At 48.9% G+C, this 18,746-nt stretch overlaps 2 protein-coding genes across 9 annotated transcripts in view; one reads left to right on the top strand and one right to left on the bottom strand.

Annotated features, from left to right (window-relative positions):
* CARS2 (cysteinyl-tRNA synthetase 2, mitochondrial (putative)) overlaps positions 1–11,566 on the top strand; it is a gene marked incomplete at its 5' end in the record, with an annotated part of 33,794 nt that extends 22,228 nt beyond the window's left edge. The window contains 6 exons of the mRNA XM_021401590.1: positions 115–181; positions 3,700–3,838; positions 5,528–5,651; positions 6,997–7,095; positions 9,597–9,860; positions 11,406–11,566. Coding sequence (XP_021257265.1) covers positions 115–181; positions 3,700–3,838; positions 5,528–5,651; positions 6,997–7,095; positions 9,597–9,860; positions 11,406–11,480 — 768 coding nt within the window. The remainder of the gene's footprint in view (positions 1–114; positions 182–3,699; positions 3,839–5,527; positions 5,652–6,996; positions 7,096–9,596; positions 9,861–11,405) is intronic.
* The window catches only part of NAXD (NAD(P)HX dehydratase), a 52,081-nt gene continuing 45,347 nt past the window's right edge, over positions 12,013–18,746 (bottom strand). For all 8 annotated transcript variants that reach the window (XM_021415262.1, XM_021415296.1, XM_021415288.1 and 5 more), the window contains 2 exons: positions 16,601–16,721; positions 12,013–14,387 (listed from right to left, as the gene is read on the bottom strand). In XM_021415262.1, coding sequence (XP_021270937.1) covers positions 14,237–14,387; positions 16,601–16,721 — 272 coding nt within the window. In that variant the 3' untranslated portion in view covers positions 12,013–14,236. The remainder of the gene's footprint in view (positions 14,388–16,600; positions 16,722–18,746) is intronic.

Raw genomic sequence — 18,746 nt, 5'->3', positions numbered from 1 at the left:
TGTAAAGTCTGCTTGCCTGAAATACTCTATAAAACTAGCGTGAGGGGTTTGAACTTCAGACTGAGAAATGATTTGATACAATGCTAAAGCTATCTCTTTGTGGGTGGGGTTTAGGATTTTCTGAAGAAATTTTCCTCGGATCAGTTCAGGATGTTCTGTTTGCGCAGCAGATACAGCTCAGGTAAGAAGAAGGTGCGCGTGGCTCATTGCACACCTCCCAGCCTGAGTTTCCAGGGGTGCCTTGGAGCTCTCATCTTGCAGGTGGAAAGGTTCCCTGTGCTGTTCCCTGCTCAGAGAAGCTGTGGGAGCCCCATCCCTGGAGGGGTTCAAGGCCGGGTTGGGGGGGGCCCTGGGCAACCTGATCTAGTGCCTGATCTGGTGGTTGGCAGCCCTGCCCGTGGCAGGGGGTTGGAACTGGGTGATCGTTGATGTCCCTTCCAACCCAAGCCATCCTGTGATTCCTTGTAGGATTTCTCTTAAGCCAACACTTAGAAAAGCATCTTTACCGAGGACAGTACTTAACTATTTGTCTAAATATCTTCCTTCCTTGCGGAAGGAAATAAATTGTGCATGCTTCAGTGGTGCTGGGCTGCAGCTGGGGGCACGTGGGAGTCTCATGCGGATGTGTTACTGAAACAAAGGGCAAAGGAAAAAGGCTAGCACCTACAGCACTGTCACACGTGTATTTATTCTGTAAGCAGGAGCTGATGGCTGGGTTGCCTCCAGGGTGAGGAATGGGACTGAGCCCTGCAGCTATGGGTGCCTGCACGCCCTTCTCTGCTGCTCCTGAACTGGTTGCATCTGAACGCGTATGAGAAGGATATGAGAATTCTAGGTGGCTCAATATCTTGCTGTGATAAAAGCAGAGGGCTACCTTGTCAATCCAGGCAGATCTGATAAAGGAAAGTGGTGGTGGTGTATCAGAATACAGTGCCAGTAAGCAGCTCGATAGATAAGAATTGCTGGAAGCCTGCAGTGCTTGGCAGGATGCGATGCCGATGGCAGGACCTGTGTCAGATAAGCAGGCAGAGCCAGGTACTTGCTGTGCAGTCCGTCAGCACGTGTCCATGCCATCAGCTCAATTCTGCTCCAAGATAAGTTTACTTCATTCCTCCTTGTCTTGCAGTCTGCTTCCAAAGTGATTTTTATCAGAAATGAGATCCCAAGCACCTCCTCTTCGTTCCTAAAAAGGTTTCTGTAGCCTAAACCTATTTGTGATGCTTCCTGCCATCCCAGACTTTGAAGGAGAATGTGTTGTCCTTGCTCCATCCAGTGTGGGCTTGGGGAGCTGGGTGCCATTAATGAGCTCATCAGGGTGAGCCCATGAAAGACCTTTAGGAGCACTCTGGTGAGGCCAGTGTCTGACAGCGCTTCTCCTCTGGAACGTGGAGGTGCCATCCACCGGAGTAAAGCTCCTCTGTGCAGATCGGGCTGCGTTCCCTGGGGCTGGGCAGCCACCTGCAGGGTGTCACCACTAGCTGCAGACATTAGCACTGCTGCACGGTAGGAGCACACAGCCTGGAGACGTGGGCAACGCAGCTGGTTTGACACTGAAACCTGCTCAATGAGGTGTGCTGCAGTCTGGTGCTGCAGCAGTGAGAGCCTGGGGTTGGCTCCTCCTCTCAGGGAAACAGATGGAAAATGCTGGGCTGCTCTCCCACGTGTGGTTCTTCCACGTGTGCTTCCTGACTCCGGCTCACCCCGTGTACCAATTCCTGTGCACTTGGAGTGCTGAGCGGTGTGTCGGGGAGAAACAAGATGCTTACAGAAGAGCAAACGTGGGCTGCCGCTAACGCTGCTTTTGTCAATGGTTTCTGGCCTCTGTGCTGTGCTTACTGATTGATTCATTCTGAGGGCATCAGTCACATGGTCAGTACCCTGTGTTGTGGCAGCATGAAGCTGGAAGCCTCGACCATGCAGAAAAGCAGGAAAAGTCAGAGGGGAGAGTGCCCTGAATCAGTGGAGAAGAATGGATTTAATCAAAGCTTCATCAGAATAAACTTCCATCAAGCATTCCCCTCGGAGCCCTGTAGCCAGGGCGATGGGTTGAGTAATTGTAGCAGATATCTGTGATCTCTTTCAGTGCCTCACCGTTCTCTAGAAGTCAGTACCTCAGTCTTTTAAAAAGCTTCTCAATGCTTCGTTTTAAGACCAGCGCTAGTGAGGCAGTAGTGCAGATTTTTAATTGCATACAAGTGGAAAATGTGACAAACAGAGCCTGGGGTTATGCCTCAGCTCTGCTGGGGTGAATCCCATGGAAAGTCTGTTCGGACAGCTGGGCCTCCCTGGGTACGGAGTGGTGACGTGATCTCATGCCGACTGTGTGCAGCCCCTCAGTGGAAGTGACTGACGCTGACATGGTGCTGCTGGAAGGAGCACGCTTAGCAGACCCAGCTCCCACGAAGCCCACTGAGCTGTCTGGCAGCGTGCTGGCAGTCCGGGTCAGCAGGGCTTAAGGGTCAGTGTGCGAGCTGGGTGTGTTGGATCCGAGCCCAAGTGGGCCCTCGTGAGTGCCCCCAGTCTGTATTTTCTGTGGAAGTCACTTTGGCAAATTGGTACGGCTGGCTCAGCTTTGGCAGTGCGATTGGATTGTGTACCTGGTGCAGAATCCAGACTGCTGAGTCTGAGATTTTGTGGTGCTGGTGAAGCAGTCCTCTAACTGTGAGTGCCTGTATCCCTCACAGGGTCTGTGGGTGAGGGTGAGGTGCCTTCGGAGGTCTCCAAAGACAGGTCCTGTCTGCCTAAATTAGAACAGGAACAGAACACAGGGGGAGATCAAAGCTGTGTCCTCCTAGCTTGAATCATAGAATCATAGAATTAGCTAGGTTGGAAAAGACCTACAAGATCATCCAGTCCAACCATCCACCTACCACCAATAACCCCACTAAACCATGTCTCTCAACGCTATATCTAAATGTTTCTTGAACACCTCCAAGGACGGTGACTCAACCACCTCCCTGGGCAGCCCATTCCAGCGCCTGACCACTCTTTCAGAAAAGTAGTGTTTCCTAATGTCCAGCCTAAATCTCCCCTGGCGCAACTTGAGGCCATTCCCCCTTGTCCTGTCACTAGTTACAAGAGAGAAGAGGCCGACCCCCAGCTCACTACAACCTCCTTTCAGGTAGTTACAGAGAGCAATAATGTCTCCCCTGAGCCTCCTCTTCTCCAGACTGAACAATCCTAGCTTCCTCATAGGCCTGTGCTCCAGACCCCTCACGTCTTCGTCGCCCTCCTCTGAACACGCTCCAGGGCCTCTGTCTTTCTTGCAGTGAGGGGCCCAAAACTGGACACAGTACTTGAGGTGCGGCCTCACCAGGGCTGAGTACAGAGGGAAATCTGGAGGGACAATCAGAAATACATCCCATCCAATGCTTTGATACAGAAAAACCCTTTAAATCAGGTAGCCGTTTCCTCAGTGAGCTTCCAAACAGTCTTCAGACCAGTCTGATTCCTTCCCAGTAGGTTATATGTTGTCATATATAGTAATTGTCTTTTACATTGATCTGCGTAATTCACTCAGTGCAACTTAAGAACAGTGTCTAATTAGAAGTGCAATTAACTTTAAAGAAAAGCTTTGCTGTGACAAAGAATAACAAACTTTTTTGCTGGAATGACTGTCTCAGAATACCGTGCCTAGGTATGACAGCCATATCCTTTGTATCGTAATGCTCAGATACGTTTGGTTTTTTTTCTTCTTAGCTGTAGAATTTAGCGATGAGACCATGAATGATGCCAAGAACATTCTCCAGGCAATCTCCTCATTTATTAGAGATGCAAATGCTTATATAAAAGGACAGCTGGTGTGTGACCCTGTTAGAGAAGATGTACTGTGGGAAAGGTAAGTGCGTTTCCTCTATCTGAAGACTGTGATGATGTGAGCAATGATTTGCAAATTGCTGACAGGCTTGGAGGGCTGAACTCTGTAGCTTACTGAGTTCTATCAAAGAAGCGGGACAAGGTGAAGGACTGAGAAGCAATCTTCCCTGCCACCCCTTGTCTGGCTCTTTGCCTTCTTTTTCTAGCCAGCTGTTTTTGCTCATAGTCTGCTATGCTTGCTTTATTGTATTTGTGAAATCCTTGTTCCTTGTCTAGTATATCTGACCTAATGTAGGCATTTTTGCACCTCCTGACTGATGTAGAAGGAAAATCTGACTGAAGTTGTAAAGCTACTCAGGATGTCAGAAGAAATGTGTGTTAGCAACAGGACAGCTATGAAGTAGCGTGCCTTGGGCATGTGAGCTTGTAGTCAGACGTGCTGACATCCTGGTGTGAGGCAGAGGGCAGAAGGACTGCTCAGAAACTGGCCAAGGTAGATGTCATAGGGAAAGAAGTTGTGGTTGTTGGGACCCTGCCGAGGAGAATATCTTTGGAGTCCCCTAAGAAAACAGGATCATCTGTTGGGCATAAAACTGAGGAGTGTGGTGCTCTGGAGGCAGTGAATGCTCTGAAGTGACACATGTACAAGCAGCTCTGAGGCATGCGGTGAGAGGGGAGGGTGGTCTGTGCTGTAGAAAGGAGAGGGCTTCTTGGTGGTGCATGCATGTAATTATTGAAGAGCTTGTGGCTGCACTGTGGCTTGCAGGAAGCACTGGAGCATGCTACAGGGAGGGGAGGCTGAATTAACTGCTTGTAGCTTTTGACAGCTTCAGCTGGAGGCTGCGGGATGCTTGCTGGTGGAGGATAAGGCTTAAAGGTGTGAGGCATGTAAGGAAATAGATTGTCAGTGGAAAACATAAGAGGGCAACACTTGTGTATCATTAAATATAAAAACAGCCAAGGTGGTTCAAAGTTAATGTTTTTGGAAGTGGTAGGTACTGAACAGAGAATGAGGAAGTCACAAGGAATTGCTTAGGGTGGGATGGATTTAGGGTAGCAGCAATCTGATACCTGAGAGATGCGGGCACTCCGTGCAAAACCACCCTGCAACAAGCAGTGCAGGGTAAAGAAGAGCCTCAGATGAGCTGGAGTAGCCAGAGGCCCCTGGGTAACTCTGCTCCTTGGTCTTTACTGTGAAACATCCCCCTGGGGTCGGTGCCTATCAGCGTGCAGTTCATCTGGCTTCCTACCAGAGAAAGCTGCCTGTGCTGTTTGCAGCCCTGGTTGAGCTTTCCTGCCAAGCGCTGGAGCAAGGCATGGCACGGGGCTTTGGGAGAGAAACGTGCCACTAGCACAAAAAATGGGCTGCTGGGGAAAAAGGGGCTCAGCAGATAGTTGATGTAACATCAAGGGCGTTTTCCATGTGGTTTTAAACAATTAAGCAAGTGTTGCTCTACTGTTGCTGGTTCCTTTGGTTAGTGATGTATTTAATGAACACTTTGGATTTGGCGGGCATCAGGTGTTGGTGTTTCCCTTTACAGATGCAAGGTGCACGCTCTCCTGACCAGCGCAGCATCTCCCATCACGGAGCAGATAAGAAGGAAATGGCAGTGTCCTTTCGATGACTCCGTCTGGCTGAATAGCTGATGAATTCAGCGTACTGCTGGCATCTTGTTCGTCTTATCTTAAATGTTGCCTCTTCTCCTTGCAGGCTGGCCAGCACAAAGGTAGACGTGAAGGCTGCGTTTGCAGATGACTTTGACACCTCCAGGGCTGTTGCGGCAATTATGGACCTCATTCACCATGGCAACAGACAGCTTAAGGCTGTTACTAAGGTAACCCATTAGGATACAGAGATCAGAAAATGACAGCTGTCCACTGTCCCACTGTTTAATGCAGACAGATTAGTTTATTGTTCACATAAGAAAACGGCAGAAACAAAGCTCCATAAATTGTTGACCTTAATGGTACCCATTTGTCCTGAGCGTGTAGCAGGAATTGTATATGGCTGTTGTTTATGCCTCGCTGTGTACAAAGTGTGTCTCTTCTGCTGCCCTCTATTATTTATACCTGAGGTTTTCTGAAAGGCCTGAAGCCACGGTGCCACGCTGCTCGTTGTAATGCAGGTTTTATGGCCTCACGGCGCTTCTTTGCGTACTGTCCCTGCATAGAAATCCACATAAGGGGAGGGAGCAGGGGGTGGCCGCTCTGGGAAGCTGTGGCACAGCGAGCTGCAGGTGCATGCTGGTGCCTGAGCTCAGCTCTGAGGAGCGGGATCTGCTGCTGTGCCCTCTGGAACGTGGCTGGGAGCAGCCCCGCTCCCGAGGCTTCACCTCCTAGGCGAGGAGCCTGCGCTTTTCCTCCCTAAGAACTGTGAGTGAATTCACGCAAACGTGGCTCATTCCTCTTTTAATCCCCTCATAATCCTTATCTCAGTCGGTACATTCCTGCCCGTTTTCCTCAGTGGTTCACATCAGCTCCTTCCAGTTCAGGTCCTGTGCAATTTTCAGTTTGTGGTTTATCTCAGATCCTGCTGGAGATACTGGATAAAACCCAGTACCAGCTACTAATTTGGTTGGCTGTGTCTTCATTCCTTTTTTTAGGCAAGTGTTAGTCCCTTAAATCTCTTCTCAATCTGTCATTTAATCTTGATTTTTTTCTATTTTTTAAAACTGAAATAAATGTGGAGGAAATAAATAAAGACCTCTGTTCTTAAGAACGCTGCTGGTGCTGTCGGGGTATGGCACACCACCACAAGCAATCTGAGAGCAGCCTTGTTTAAGTCAGTAAGATGCTCAGTGAAGGTGGGGTGTTTTGTCATTTATTTCAAGAATGCCCTTGAAATTGTAGTTTTGTTTTCATTTGGTTCTTATGCACGGAGCCCTTCCGTGCACAGAGCGCTGTTTTCAGGCCTCGTTCACGCACTGTGGTTTTGTGCATCTCTTCCCTCCCTGTGCCTGCTGGTAACCAGCCCTACTCCATGCACATGCATGTTTCCCCTTGGTGTTGTGAGAGGAAGTGGCTGAAGGTGCTTTCAGAGCTGTGTGAGTCCCCATCTGGGTGGGTTTTACTGGTAGAGGTGGGTCTGTGCCATTAGCAATGGTTTTCCCCCATGGGCTGGGCTATTGAGAGCTGAGTTCTGTATTGACCGAGCAATCTCTTCTGAGTGTTTCTTAACAGGATGTTGGATCTCCCAGAAGCTCGGTTGTGTACGGCAGCATTACTTCCTATATAGAAAGCTTCTTTAGTGCCCTCGGGATGTCCTTTGAAGAAAGACAGGTACGCAAACTCCTCTTTGGGATGCGCTGGCGTGTAGTAACGGTGTCAGCATTATGCTCTGTGGAGCACTTGCTAAAAGCATCAGAGGTAACAAAGCTATTTATGGTTTCAGTAAACCTTCCTGCATTGCTTGCGGTTTCTGCTGTGGTGTTTTAGGAAAGCATCTGAGCAGGCAGAAAAGGATGAAGCCCCGTGGGAGCCTCTTTCTTCCTTTGGGTGTCCCTGTGTGACTTCTGCAGCTGTCATGTTGTAGAAGCGCACGTTTGAGGAACGAAATGAGAAAGTTGGCACTGAAAGCCTTTATGCTGGTACCGTTATGTATGTGTTATGTATGTGTTATGTACCTGGCTCTTCCTCTTTTTCTGATGGTTGCAGACCCTGTGGGTCTGTCCTGCTCTTAGGATGCGATTCAGTCTGGAGAAGAGGAGGCTCAGGGGAGACCTCATCGCTCTCTATAACTACCTGAAGGGAGGTTGTAGTGAGCTGGGGGTCGGCCTCTTCTCTCTTGTAACTAGTGACAGGATGAGGGGGAATGGCTTCAAGTTGCACCAGGGGAGATTTAGGCTGGACATTAGGAAATACTACTTTTCTGAAAGAGTGGTCAGGCACTGGAATGGGCTGCCCAGGGAGGTGGTTGAGTCACCATCCTTGGAGGTGTTCAAGAAACGTTTAGATATAGCGTTGGGAGACATGGTTTAGTGGGGTTATTGGTGGTAGGTGTATGGCTGGACTAGGTGATCTTGTAGGTCTTTTCCAACCTAGCTAATTCTATGATTCTATGATTCGTCGCAGCTGATGAGCTGAGTAGTCTAACGTAGCTGCCTGTGTTTCTGCATTAGTCCCATTTTGTACAGTCATCTGGGTGCAAGCTGCCTGTCTCTCTCTATTGGCTAGAGAAGGAGCCTGGACAGCCGCAGGGAGGTAGGGTGAATCCATTTTGCACTTACAAAGGACTTCACCAGACAGAAGTCTCGGTGGATGTTTCTCTCTTAGGCAGCCCTCCCAGTTTCTGCTGGGGTTCTGGCCCATGCATGGAAGGCATCGTTGCCTGCTTAGAGCTTGTGAGCAAAGAATCATGCAATCACAGAACCACAGAATATCCTGAGTTGGAAGGGAGCCGTAAGGATCTTCGAGTCTGACTCCTGGCTCCACAACCAAAAATCAAAGGTGAGGCCTAAGTTCTCCTGAGGAGTACCATGTTCAGGAGTAACAGCTGGAATCATCCTGGGGATAGGCAAGGGCCACGTTTCCTTACAAAACTCCTTATGGGCCCTTTGGATTGGTTGGTACTACAGAAGGAAATTGAGGTCAGCCCTCAGAGCCAATACGGTGTTTGACATGGAAGATGAACTGATGTGAGATCCAGAGCTGTCCTCCTTGGGGAGAATCCTGCTTTTGTGCCATGGATCAGTGCCTCCTTGAACGTTGGCAGTGGTGCCTGTGGAGGCATGCTGCTTAGTACCGCTCACCATTCATCTTTGCTGTCCTGCCCTTCTGCATTCAAGCATTTACTCTTCTCCCTGCCCTAGGTCACAGCGGAGTGTTCCTGGCTCTTAAATTGATTAACTTCAGTCTCATAAACTTCTTCTTCAGAATGTTTGTCAGGAAGAAATTCTTTACTGTGAGGGTGGTGAGACACTGGAACAGGTTGCCCAAAGGGCTTGTGGATGCCCCCTCCCTGGAGGCATTCAAGGCCAGGCTGGATGGGGCTGTGAGCAACCTGGTCTAGAGGGAGGTGTCCTGCCTATAGCAGGGGGTTTGAATTAGATGATCTTAAAGGTCCCTTCCAACTCAAACCATTCTGTGATGCTGTGTTTATATCTTTTGAAAGTTTGCTGTCTTTCACAACAGCGCAGAGCACTGAACACCACAAGCTCCAGCTCTCAAGTAGCTTCCCTCTCTTCTCCTCTCAGTTGTTCCCAGCCTCTGTGGCACCTCCCTCTCATCCCACCCTGCCACTGTGGAAGAACATGCTGTCCCCTCTGGCTTTAATTACTCAGCTGCAGTTCTGCTCCCAGCCAAGTATCACTGCCCTCCGGCATCACTGTGCTTTACTAAGACAGCGTAGAAGCAAAATGTAATAAAAAACTGTGATGGCAAAGGAGGGGAGATTTAGATGGGTTATCAGGAAAGTTCTTTATGATAAGGGTGGTGAGGCGCTGGCACAGGCTGCCCGGAGAAGCTGTGGTGCCCCATCCCTGGAGGCGCTCAAGGCCAGGTTGGATGGGGCCCTGGGCAGCCTGAGCTGGTGGGGGGCAGCCCAGTCCATGGCAGGGGTTGGGGCTGGGTGGGCTGTGAGGTCTGTTTCAGCCCCAAGTGTTGGGTGATTCTGTGATTCTTTGCACTTGTGTCCAGTGTGAGTAGGGGCTGTGATGTCTCAGTCACATCGCTGTAGTGGAAGGCACACAACCAAGAGATGAGGCCTTGGTGTACGCTGCTGAATTGTGATTGACTTTGAAATCGTTCTCAGATGTTTTTGAAACAACGTGTTTGGTTTGTAGGTTGCAGTGGGAGGAGGAAGCACAGCTCTGCTCTCCAATGTGATGGATGAGCTCGTGAGCTTCCGCAGGAAGGTCCGTAACTATGCTCTTGTGCTGCCAGAAGCCACAGAGACTGTGCAAATGGAGGCAGGTGCTGTGGGAGCCGAAGGACCAAAACAAGAACAGAAAGAAAAGAGACGGCAATTGATGCAGGAGAGAAAACCCCTCCTGGAGGCCTGTGACAGCCTGCGTGGAGACCTCGCTGCCTTCGGAATCCACATTAAGGTAGAAGTGTTTTCTGCTTTTAGTCTGTTCCTAATGTCGCTCTTCTCCTTTTGCGTTACTGACTGTTCCTGGGCTCAAGAGAAGTCCCCTCACTGGGTTGCTGTCTCCTGGTTTCAGGATGTTGCACCGCTGTTTCAGAGGGTGCTGCTGCTTCCAGCTGCATGTGGCACTGCCCTTCTCACCTCAGCTTCAGCCCTTGGTTCCGTCTTCCTCCTTATGTACAGAATCATCCCTGCTTTGCTCAGCATCTTCCTCCCACCCTCCAGTTCACGCTGCTCCTTGCACATGAACTGAGCCGTGCTCGCCGTCCTTGCATCGTTTTGCCACTGGGCTGATACAGAGCGGCATCACGTGAGGCAGTGACCGCGTGCATCCCTGGTAATTGCTGAACATGAGAGGCATTGTCTATCAGAGCTCCCATTAAAAGCAGGCGGGAGCTGCGGTCAGCTGCCTCGGGATCTCACGTGGAAGTGAGCGTGCTGCTAAGCGTTGGGGTGAGGGATGGAGCACCGCGCTGCTGAACCGCAGCTGCGAAAGCAGAGGGAGCCACGGGAAGCTGGAACATCTGCTTCCCTGTTTGTACACGGCTAAAGCCTCAGCTCCGCTGCTGGGTCAGGACAGCTTGCAAACCCAAACAACTGCACGAAACAAAGCCTGGGAGGAGAACAGTGTCCTCTGGAACAGAGTTGTTTTGTTTCTAAAAGGACTCACGGACATTTAAAAAAACCTAGAAATTGACCTCAGCCAGGAGTCACCCCAGTCCATTTGTTTGTTTTTATTCAGTGACTCACAGGTCGATATCCTCTGCCTCCTGCAGGGTGCTGCTGGAGGCCAGGCCCCCACGTTTGGGCACACAGCACATATCCAGCACTGAGCCCACGGCCCCTGGCTGGCTGCAGGCAGTGCCCTGGCACCACCTGCCTTTGGGCCTTCCACCGAGCCTCCTTTCTGCCGTGCTGCTCTGCGTCCCGTGCACGAAACCAAGGCTGGCAGCGCTGCGGGACAGCTGCTGCTGGAAGGAGCCTGCCCGAGGTGCAGCATCCGGGGCTCCTCTCTGTGCTGTGCTGAAACTGGCCCGGAACCCCCCAGGGGTTTGGGCAAGGAGGGCTTGGCCGCTGTAGGCTGTAAGCAGCAGCTCAGAGGGTGCTTATAACAGAAGTCAGTGAAAGTCAGCTTAGAAGAAAGGGCCATTTCTTCATCTGATCGGGTTTATGACTTCTGTACGCTGTCTTCACTCATGCCGCTCAGTGCATGTGAGGTTTGTCTGAAATAACAGAGCTTCAAGCAACCTGATCTTTAAAATATCCATCAACCTACTGCTACCAAGGGCATCGCTGGGAGACAGCGTCACCACCTCTGTTTCCCGTTTGATGAATGGCTTTGCTGCACCAAGCTGATGTTGTAGTAAAAAAATAAATAAATAAATAAATAAATAAATAAATCTGCCCCCTCTCATAGCTGCACATGGTGCGTTATGGGGCACCCAGACCCAGTGGGAGCCAGTTACAGGGCCCTGTGGGCCTGACCCGCTGCTTGCTCTTGCAGGACAGAAGCGCTGCGTCGACGTGGGAAATGGCGGAAGGCAGGCGGGCCGAGCAGCGGGCTGAGGAGAAAAGCTGAGCCTTCAGCGCTGGACATGTGGTTTTAGCTGCTGTCTCGTAAATACTACTACAATCCAAATAAAATCTTAAGGCGTAATCTTTTCAGTTGGCTTTCGCAGAGGTGAGAGTGTGATTTCGCCCGTCGCAGGAGCACAGGGGCTCGGGGTCTGTCTGTCAGCACTGGAAAGAGGGAGGCGGTGCATGCAGCGCGTTGTTGGTCCCGTTACCCAGCCCCCAGGGAGCAAGCAGCCGGCACCCAGCGCTGGGGGGAGTGAGAGGGGCTGTGCCACCCTCACCCACGGCTGCAGGATGGCAGCTTGCCTCAGCATTGAGTACTGAGAGCAAAGGGGCTGGCACGCGTGGTTTGGCAGTAGCCATAGGGGCAGTTAGGTCAGCTCAGAACACCTCTTTGCTTCGGCCACGTTTGCTTTAAACGTGGGGGGGAGGCAATGCTGCGTGTTTGCTGCTGCTGTAGCGCTGCGCTGCCGTGACCTGGAAGCAGCCCGGCTTCGGGGGGCAAATGCGCTCAGAACACACCAAAGTACACGGGGTTAAGTTGCTATATTATTTTTATTTCCTACTGAAAGGAATTGCTACATTTCCAGAATGTTTAAAAACTGTACAATTGGAGTACATTAGTGAATAACAAAGTTACAACAACTGTGGCGTAGACTGAAAACCAACATGGCAGGTTGAGGTCTGTACTGATGGAGATCCACTGGCTTTACCTACAAATGCCATTTTGATATAATGCCATTTTGATATAGTGCCACTGATGTTCTAGATACAAAAACTTGCTCAGTGCTTTGCAGGAAATCCAGTAGCTGTTTTCAATCAGTTCGCTTTCTGATTTATTTTTTTTTAAAGGAGTCAGGCTTCTCATATTAAGAGGAAAAATAATGGTACCTTGTTTTCCCCCGGGATGGAGGGAGGGTTCGAAATTGCTTAACGTAAACACCAGAAATCCATCTCTTAGGAGTAGACGGTTGCTCTAATGTAAGAAGTCTGTGAACCCTCATAGACCAAAATGAGCGAACATTTAAAAACCCATTTTACAAAATAGGTAACTGGGTTGAAAAGAAAAAACAAAACGCATTGGGGTGAGGTAGTAGTCACAGTGCATACAGAAGTAGTAACGCTAAGGGCCAGAGGGGCAATATGCAGAGCAGCCTGCTGCCAGGTGCTCTCTGTGGGAAGCTACTGCAAGGTACGAGGACGCGATCTGCCTCACGTGTGTGTCACTGTGTTCCACTCTAGAGTTGGAAAACAGCGGTTGCAATGAATATTTAACACTGTTCTAATAACAGGACATGCCCTGGCAGGCTTGTTCCTGCGCTTCCATGAGTATATACAGTTGGAGCTAGAGTGTAAGTTCAGTGGTAGCACCACTTAGTGCCAGCTCTCTAAGAGTCCTCTGAATGAACATGCCCCTCTCTCCCTATCAGTTCAATCCTCGCAAGCTTTGACTGAATTTCCAAAAATAGAAGAAATGTTATGATGCAGAATCCCATTCAATTTCCCCTTTATATCCAACACTGAATACCCTGAGTCGGAAGGAACCCACAGGGATCATCAAGTCCAACTCCTGGCTCCACACAGTAGCACCCAACATTCAAACCCTGTGTCTGGGAGCAGAGCTGTTCTGCCAGCAAGCCAGCCACATATGTCCCTAACAAACAAACAGGGGCAGACCTGTCTGGGTCGTGTCTCTGCGCAGCTGCCACACGCGCAGCTTTGGCCCTGCCACCATTTTGCTGTTCCTTCCTCTGGCTCACAGCTGCCTGCGTTAGCTCTGACTGTACAGATATGTGCTGCTGTCTGCTGTTAGTTCCTCCAGTTCATATTCCTGTTGGCTAATAGATAGCCAGCTACGTATACATGCGCTCATGCTCTCAGAGCTCCAGTTCAGCAGTGATTGGAGTTCCAAAACGCTCTGCTCTGCCATTACGCCCAAGAGCCTGAGCGGGTGGGTTTGGTGGCACGGCGTTCCTACCCTGCCTAGCACCTCTCTGAGTGAGAACGTGACACAGTTCATCGTGCCGAGTTCCAGATGACTGAGGCCAGCTAAAGGACTAGGTAATCATAGCTCTCAGGTAATCATAAATGCTGTTTAATACTATTATACCTACAGTATATCCTTATTGTGCAATGGGGGAATCTTCCCAAACCCGAGACCTTGCAGGAAGGATGTCCAGTCAAAATGAATGCTGCCTCTGGGACTGGGAATGGAAAAGGCAACTAGTTACATTCAACATCTAAAGCAACGCTCATGCATTCCCTTTCCAAGGAGGCTGACTTTCTGCTTCTTAAAGTGACTATACTACATGGCAAAACATGAAGTGCCATCGTTAGATTCTAGGCAGAGGGTCTAAGGATGAACTCAGGACAACCGTGGTGCAATCTAGGAAATTCGGTTGAGCTGGTGGAAGAATTTTATTCTTACCTAAGTCTCAAGTGCATTTTTTTTGCTGTTCGTATTTCAGTTATTGCTCAATAACTATCAAAAAGAACAGAGGAATACTTTCAGCTTAGTTTTATTATATTATAACAGATCTGCAACTACAGCTTATTTCAGCCAAAACATTTCTGTATTCCAAACTCTTAAAAAATATCTACATTAATCATATTTTTCTATTCTTAAAAATAAAAAAAAATCTACCTAGCATACCAATGCTGCTACAGCACTTGAAGGGTGCATTACTTATTTAAATTCTACCGTAAATGCAATGACTCTCGCAGTCGTCGTTCTTCCTTCTCTTCTCCGCTGCTTTGACTTCAGGTTTCGAAAAGTTTGCTAAAAGCTGTTCCAACTTCTGAAACCATGTCAGAGGCGGTCATTGAACGTCCCAATTTTTGGAAGGCCTGGTTGTTGCACTGCCTCGTCAGAGAGCAAGCTCCAAACGCAGCCACGAGGAAGGGATTTTGACTACAAGGAAAAAAAGAAAATGACAAACAATATCTGAACGTTCTGTTTCCAAAGCGGTCTTGTGTAATTCGTAGGGTAGTGGACCTCTTTGTACCCACAAATGCTTGTCAGCATTGCTGGGAAGGACTCTTAAGCAAGCACTGCATTTCTCAGGCTCTTGCATTGCACAGCATCGTCCGCTGAGTCAAGGCTGGGGGATGCAAAAAGGAAGGATGGTTGCTAAAAGGTGGGTAAGAAGGTGTTCTATGTGTGGTTACACCTGTGCTCGGCTTTGTCCCTTCCTACAGCGCTAGACTGACATCTCCCTGGCAGCCGGCTAACCGCCTCGCCTCCCCACGCACCGGGTAACGTGCTTTCCTTTTGTATCCTGGGAGATGGGGGAGGATGGGGGGATGTGAACAAGGGACAGTTTTAAAGAGGTCCACAGTCGCTGCTCTGGGGCCTCCCGAGGCAGAAGAGGATGGTGAATGTGTCACTTCAAGCCACGTTCTACCTCCCACATTCAATTTTTGGAACAGCGATCCAGGCAGCCAGTGCAAGTAACCCTATAAAGGGGGCTACCCAGAGCTCCTTAGCAATGGAGCTGGAGCACACCAAGCCTTTATGCAGCCACACCAGTGTCAAAGTGCTTAAAAATGGGATGGCTCAGGCAACCACCCCTCACCTCAGCTGGCCCCTAAGAAATACCATACTTTTATTTCTTGCCCTTGGGTGTAACATTTGAGTTTCTTTCCCCAGAAGCAACAGAGGGGACTCTGCTCTCAGAGACAGCACTGGGGTCAGGGACAACGAGCGGCAGTCGGTGAGAAGATGTATAAATACCTCACCGACTGCACAGAAGGTCATTACGTTTCATTAAATCAGCTTAACAAGAGCACTGTAACACCTGAAGGCCACAGCAGAAACTCTCTTAATGCTCCCTACATTGATGAACTGCCTAACAGTGTATCTGTGCCTGGTATTCAAGCATTGATCCTCCCCTGGAGAAAGCAGCACAGACATGACGCCCAGCAGCCTGCACACAGTCCTTATGTTCCACAGAACCGGGTTCGTGCCTATGGTATTCCAAAGCCATCACCTCAGCATCCTTAAGCTTCACAACTGTGCTCAGCCCTGGATGCCCTTTCTCCAAAGATCCAAGACTGAAAGAATACAAAAAGAATTGGAAAGATACCTAGGAAACGAGAGAGACTGCCATGCGAGGAAATGCTGAAAATAAAATCTTTGGAAGAGACAGTAAAATAGTAATACCAGCATTTGCTCAGCAAAAGAAATGGAACACTCCCAATTTTCTCCTCATGCCATCTATGATTTCATATACTACCACAGGGTATATTACTGCTACTGCTACGACACCAGATGGGATGAGCAATCACATTAAGAAACAACATATTTGAGAAGTACTTGGGGAAATCTTTTTGCTTAGTGGATTAACAGACATAATAAACTATTGAAAATAAGAGTGAACTAAGCGTATATTTTTAAAATGAGTATTTAGACTAAGAAAAAGTCTGACGCTTCATTACTTCAGGCTGCAGCCTACAGTCTGTAGCTCTGGGAAGAGATGCTGCTCTTCCCTAACTGCTTGTCACAGGGTTCCTTTCCATTTCCCTTAAAGCAGATTCTATCACAGAAAGACCACAGAGCTCTACGGACCAAGCAGTCAGATGGGGATTGATGTAAGTGAACAGAAGAGCCAGCAGCCAGCTGCAGGCGCACGTCTGCTTTACGTATGAGCAAACCAGGCGGCTGCTTGGCCATAAAACTGTCACCCTCTTTGAACCTGTATTTTGTTTTCGAGTTTCATCGTGCCTGCCCCACTACATTACTTAGGTGCAACGCAAGGTCATTCACCAAATTACAAAAGCAAGACTACGTCAACCTCGGTTCTGAATTACACAGATGTTACTGAGAGTGACCACCACTTACTTACCCTTCACACTTTCTGCTTGAGTTCAACTGTTTTGAAAACACGCACTCCGTACGTAAGTGTCTTTGGAATGGAGCCAAGCGCACACTCTTCTGCCTCAAACTTCGGAAACATTTGTCTTGTAACATACCTAGCTCCAGTGCACACTTTCAAAACTGCATGGATACTTCAGTCCTAGTGACTCCTCCAATTTTATATGGAAATTTCTATAGCAGGTCTACAACAGTTGCCACAGGGGAACACAGACTCGAGACAGTTAAGAAATTATTAATAATATCCATACCCGTTTGTTTTTTCTGCTCCAGCCAGAAATGCCCAGTGTGCTAAGACTCCAAGGGAACCAGAAAGGAGGTCTCCTTGTCCTCCACATCTCCGGCTGCTTCCTTCGTGACTGCATACAAGCACTGCGAACGAGCAAACCAAAACCAGTCAGGCGCATTTCTTCTTCTACACACCGTGCTGTTGCTGTGGCTGTGGGAGCTAAGCTCTGAGGGAACTCACAGGCAGCAGCGTATGCTGAAATACACTTCTGGTTAACAACAAAAAAATAAAATTGTGTTAACGTTAAAAAAAAAAAAATACTTTCCAGTTACCGTTCAGACCTTTGTAAGCAACCTTGTGCAACGCGAGGACCTTACTGTTGCCATTTCACAGCAGAGAACGCTGCCACTCAGCAGTTCAGTGATTCACATTTCCATACACCACCAATGCTGCTGTCATTCGCACACACCCCACGCTGGCCCAGATCTCCGCACAAAGCCGTTGCATGAGAGCTGCTCTGCAGCCCTTCAGGGTTCACGACCATAAACCAAGGTGTTTTTACAGAGAGCGCGTACAAAATGGAACTCAGTTCTGAAGCCGCCCGTGCACATCAGAAAGCAAATTTACTGAAAACAGTCTTTTCCTTAGGCTGTGTAAAAATCAAAGGCTTGAAGAGATCTCTGCCACTCAGCAGTGTCCTGAGAGTCCACACACGTTTCTGTCAGCAGTGCCACTGTGGGTAGGCTCTGTCAGATAGCAGCTGCTGCCTTTCTGGTTTAGATACACCAAGGTCCTTGCTCAAACTGATCTCTTTGTGGAGCTTCAACTACAAGGGACATGCAAATGGTTTCACTGAATGTTTAAGTCTCCGGCTCTCCACTCTCAACAAACCCAGAAGTAGGAAGCCTGAAGGATCCGTAAGGCACACAGAAAAAGAGCAGCACCAATCCTGCTAACCTTCTCCAAACTCTCCTGTGGGTACGTACCTGCTCTTATCTCTCCTTTTCACTAGGCTCTGAAAAAATAAAAATAAATAGAAAAAATAAAAACAGAACTTTATTTTCCTCTCGTAGGAGAAGAAGAGGAGAGCTGACAAAACCAGTGGTGGCCAAGTAGTGATCTTCGGCACCTCTGCTTAACTACTCGGCAGCTACCTGGGCTCAGGGCGGTGCACGTCGCTGTTTGTGTGCTCCTGGGAAGCCGAGCACACGAGGCAGCACGAAGCAAGGCGCTGCTTGCACCTGCAGCTTTACCTTGGGATTCTCCAAGGTGCGTGACACAGCAGCCCAGCAGTTTTAAAGGGATTACGGTTCAGATTTTTCAGAGTAACCGCGTCTTTTGGATAACGGGCAAAATGCGTTGGTGCAAAAATGGAAGGCCTTGCAGGTAAGCCTTCTTAAATAGCAAGATTAAAAAAAAAAAGCTACTTAACACAAGCAAACCCTTTCCAGTTCATTTCTGCTTTTTGTTACTCAGCGCGGCGGCGAATTATACTTCACTTCCATTTCCTCCCCGTTCTTCCAGCAGTAATTGCTGGGCTCGTGAGGCCAGGCAGCTGTGTGTTTCTGCTGCCACTGGGAGGGCAAAGATTCATCAGTCACCACCAACACGGCAGACACCACTGCAGCGCTCCCAGCACTTCATTTTCCCAATGGCTCTTCTCGCTCCCCTCCCCCAGCCCCAAATTAAGATTCCGGAGGTGTTTCTCAGTGAGCAGTAGTTAATGTCAAATTTCACAAGTGTAATACTCTTCTGAGTGAGGCATTTGAAAAAGGTATGCCCTTTTAGGTGGATTTTTTTTTTTTTTTTAAATACAGTGCTTTGGAGAAATTACCTCTAATTCTGCTACTTTGAAGATGGTATCTCACAGGATTTTCACTTTGAGGTCTTGAACTCCTGGCAGGAGGCAGGATGGAAATCCTCTGTTCAAAAGCTTTGAGGCCTTCTGACTGACAGCTGAGCACAAGCCCCTGCTTATTAGCTGTATGTCACCATCTGCCACCATTCTGTAGCCCCACAGCCTTACAGTCAGTTTTGAGCTGTGCAGGAAAGTAAGATCTCCTCAAACTAGGCCAATTATAATACCCCGCTACAAAAAAGAAGTGCTCTTTTGTTCGTAAGTCTCAAATATGTGCAGAGTACCTCACACCAAAGGCAGACCTTTGTAC

The sequence above is a fragment of the Numida meleagris genome, chromosome 1 (genome assembly GCF_002078875.1).
Source record: "Numida meleagris isolate 19003 breed g44 Domestic line chromosome 1, NumMel1.0, whole genome shotgun sequence".
Classification (NCBI taxonomy): Eukaryota; Metazoa; Chordata; class Aves; order Galliformes; family Numididae; genus Numida; species Numida meleagris.
Note: the sequence above shows the minus strand (reverse complement) of the source record. Positions and strands in the feature narration are given on the sequence as shown.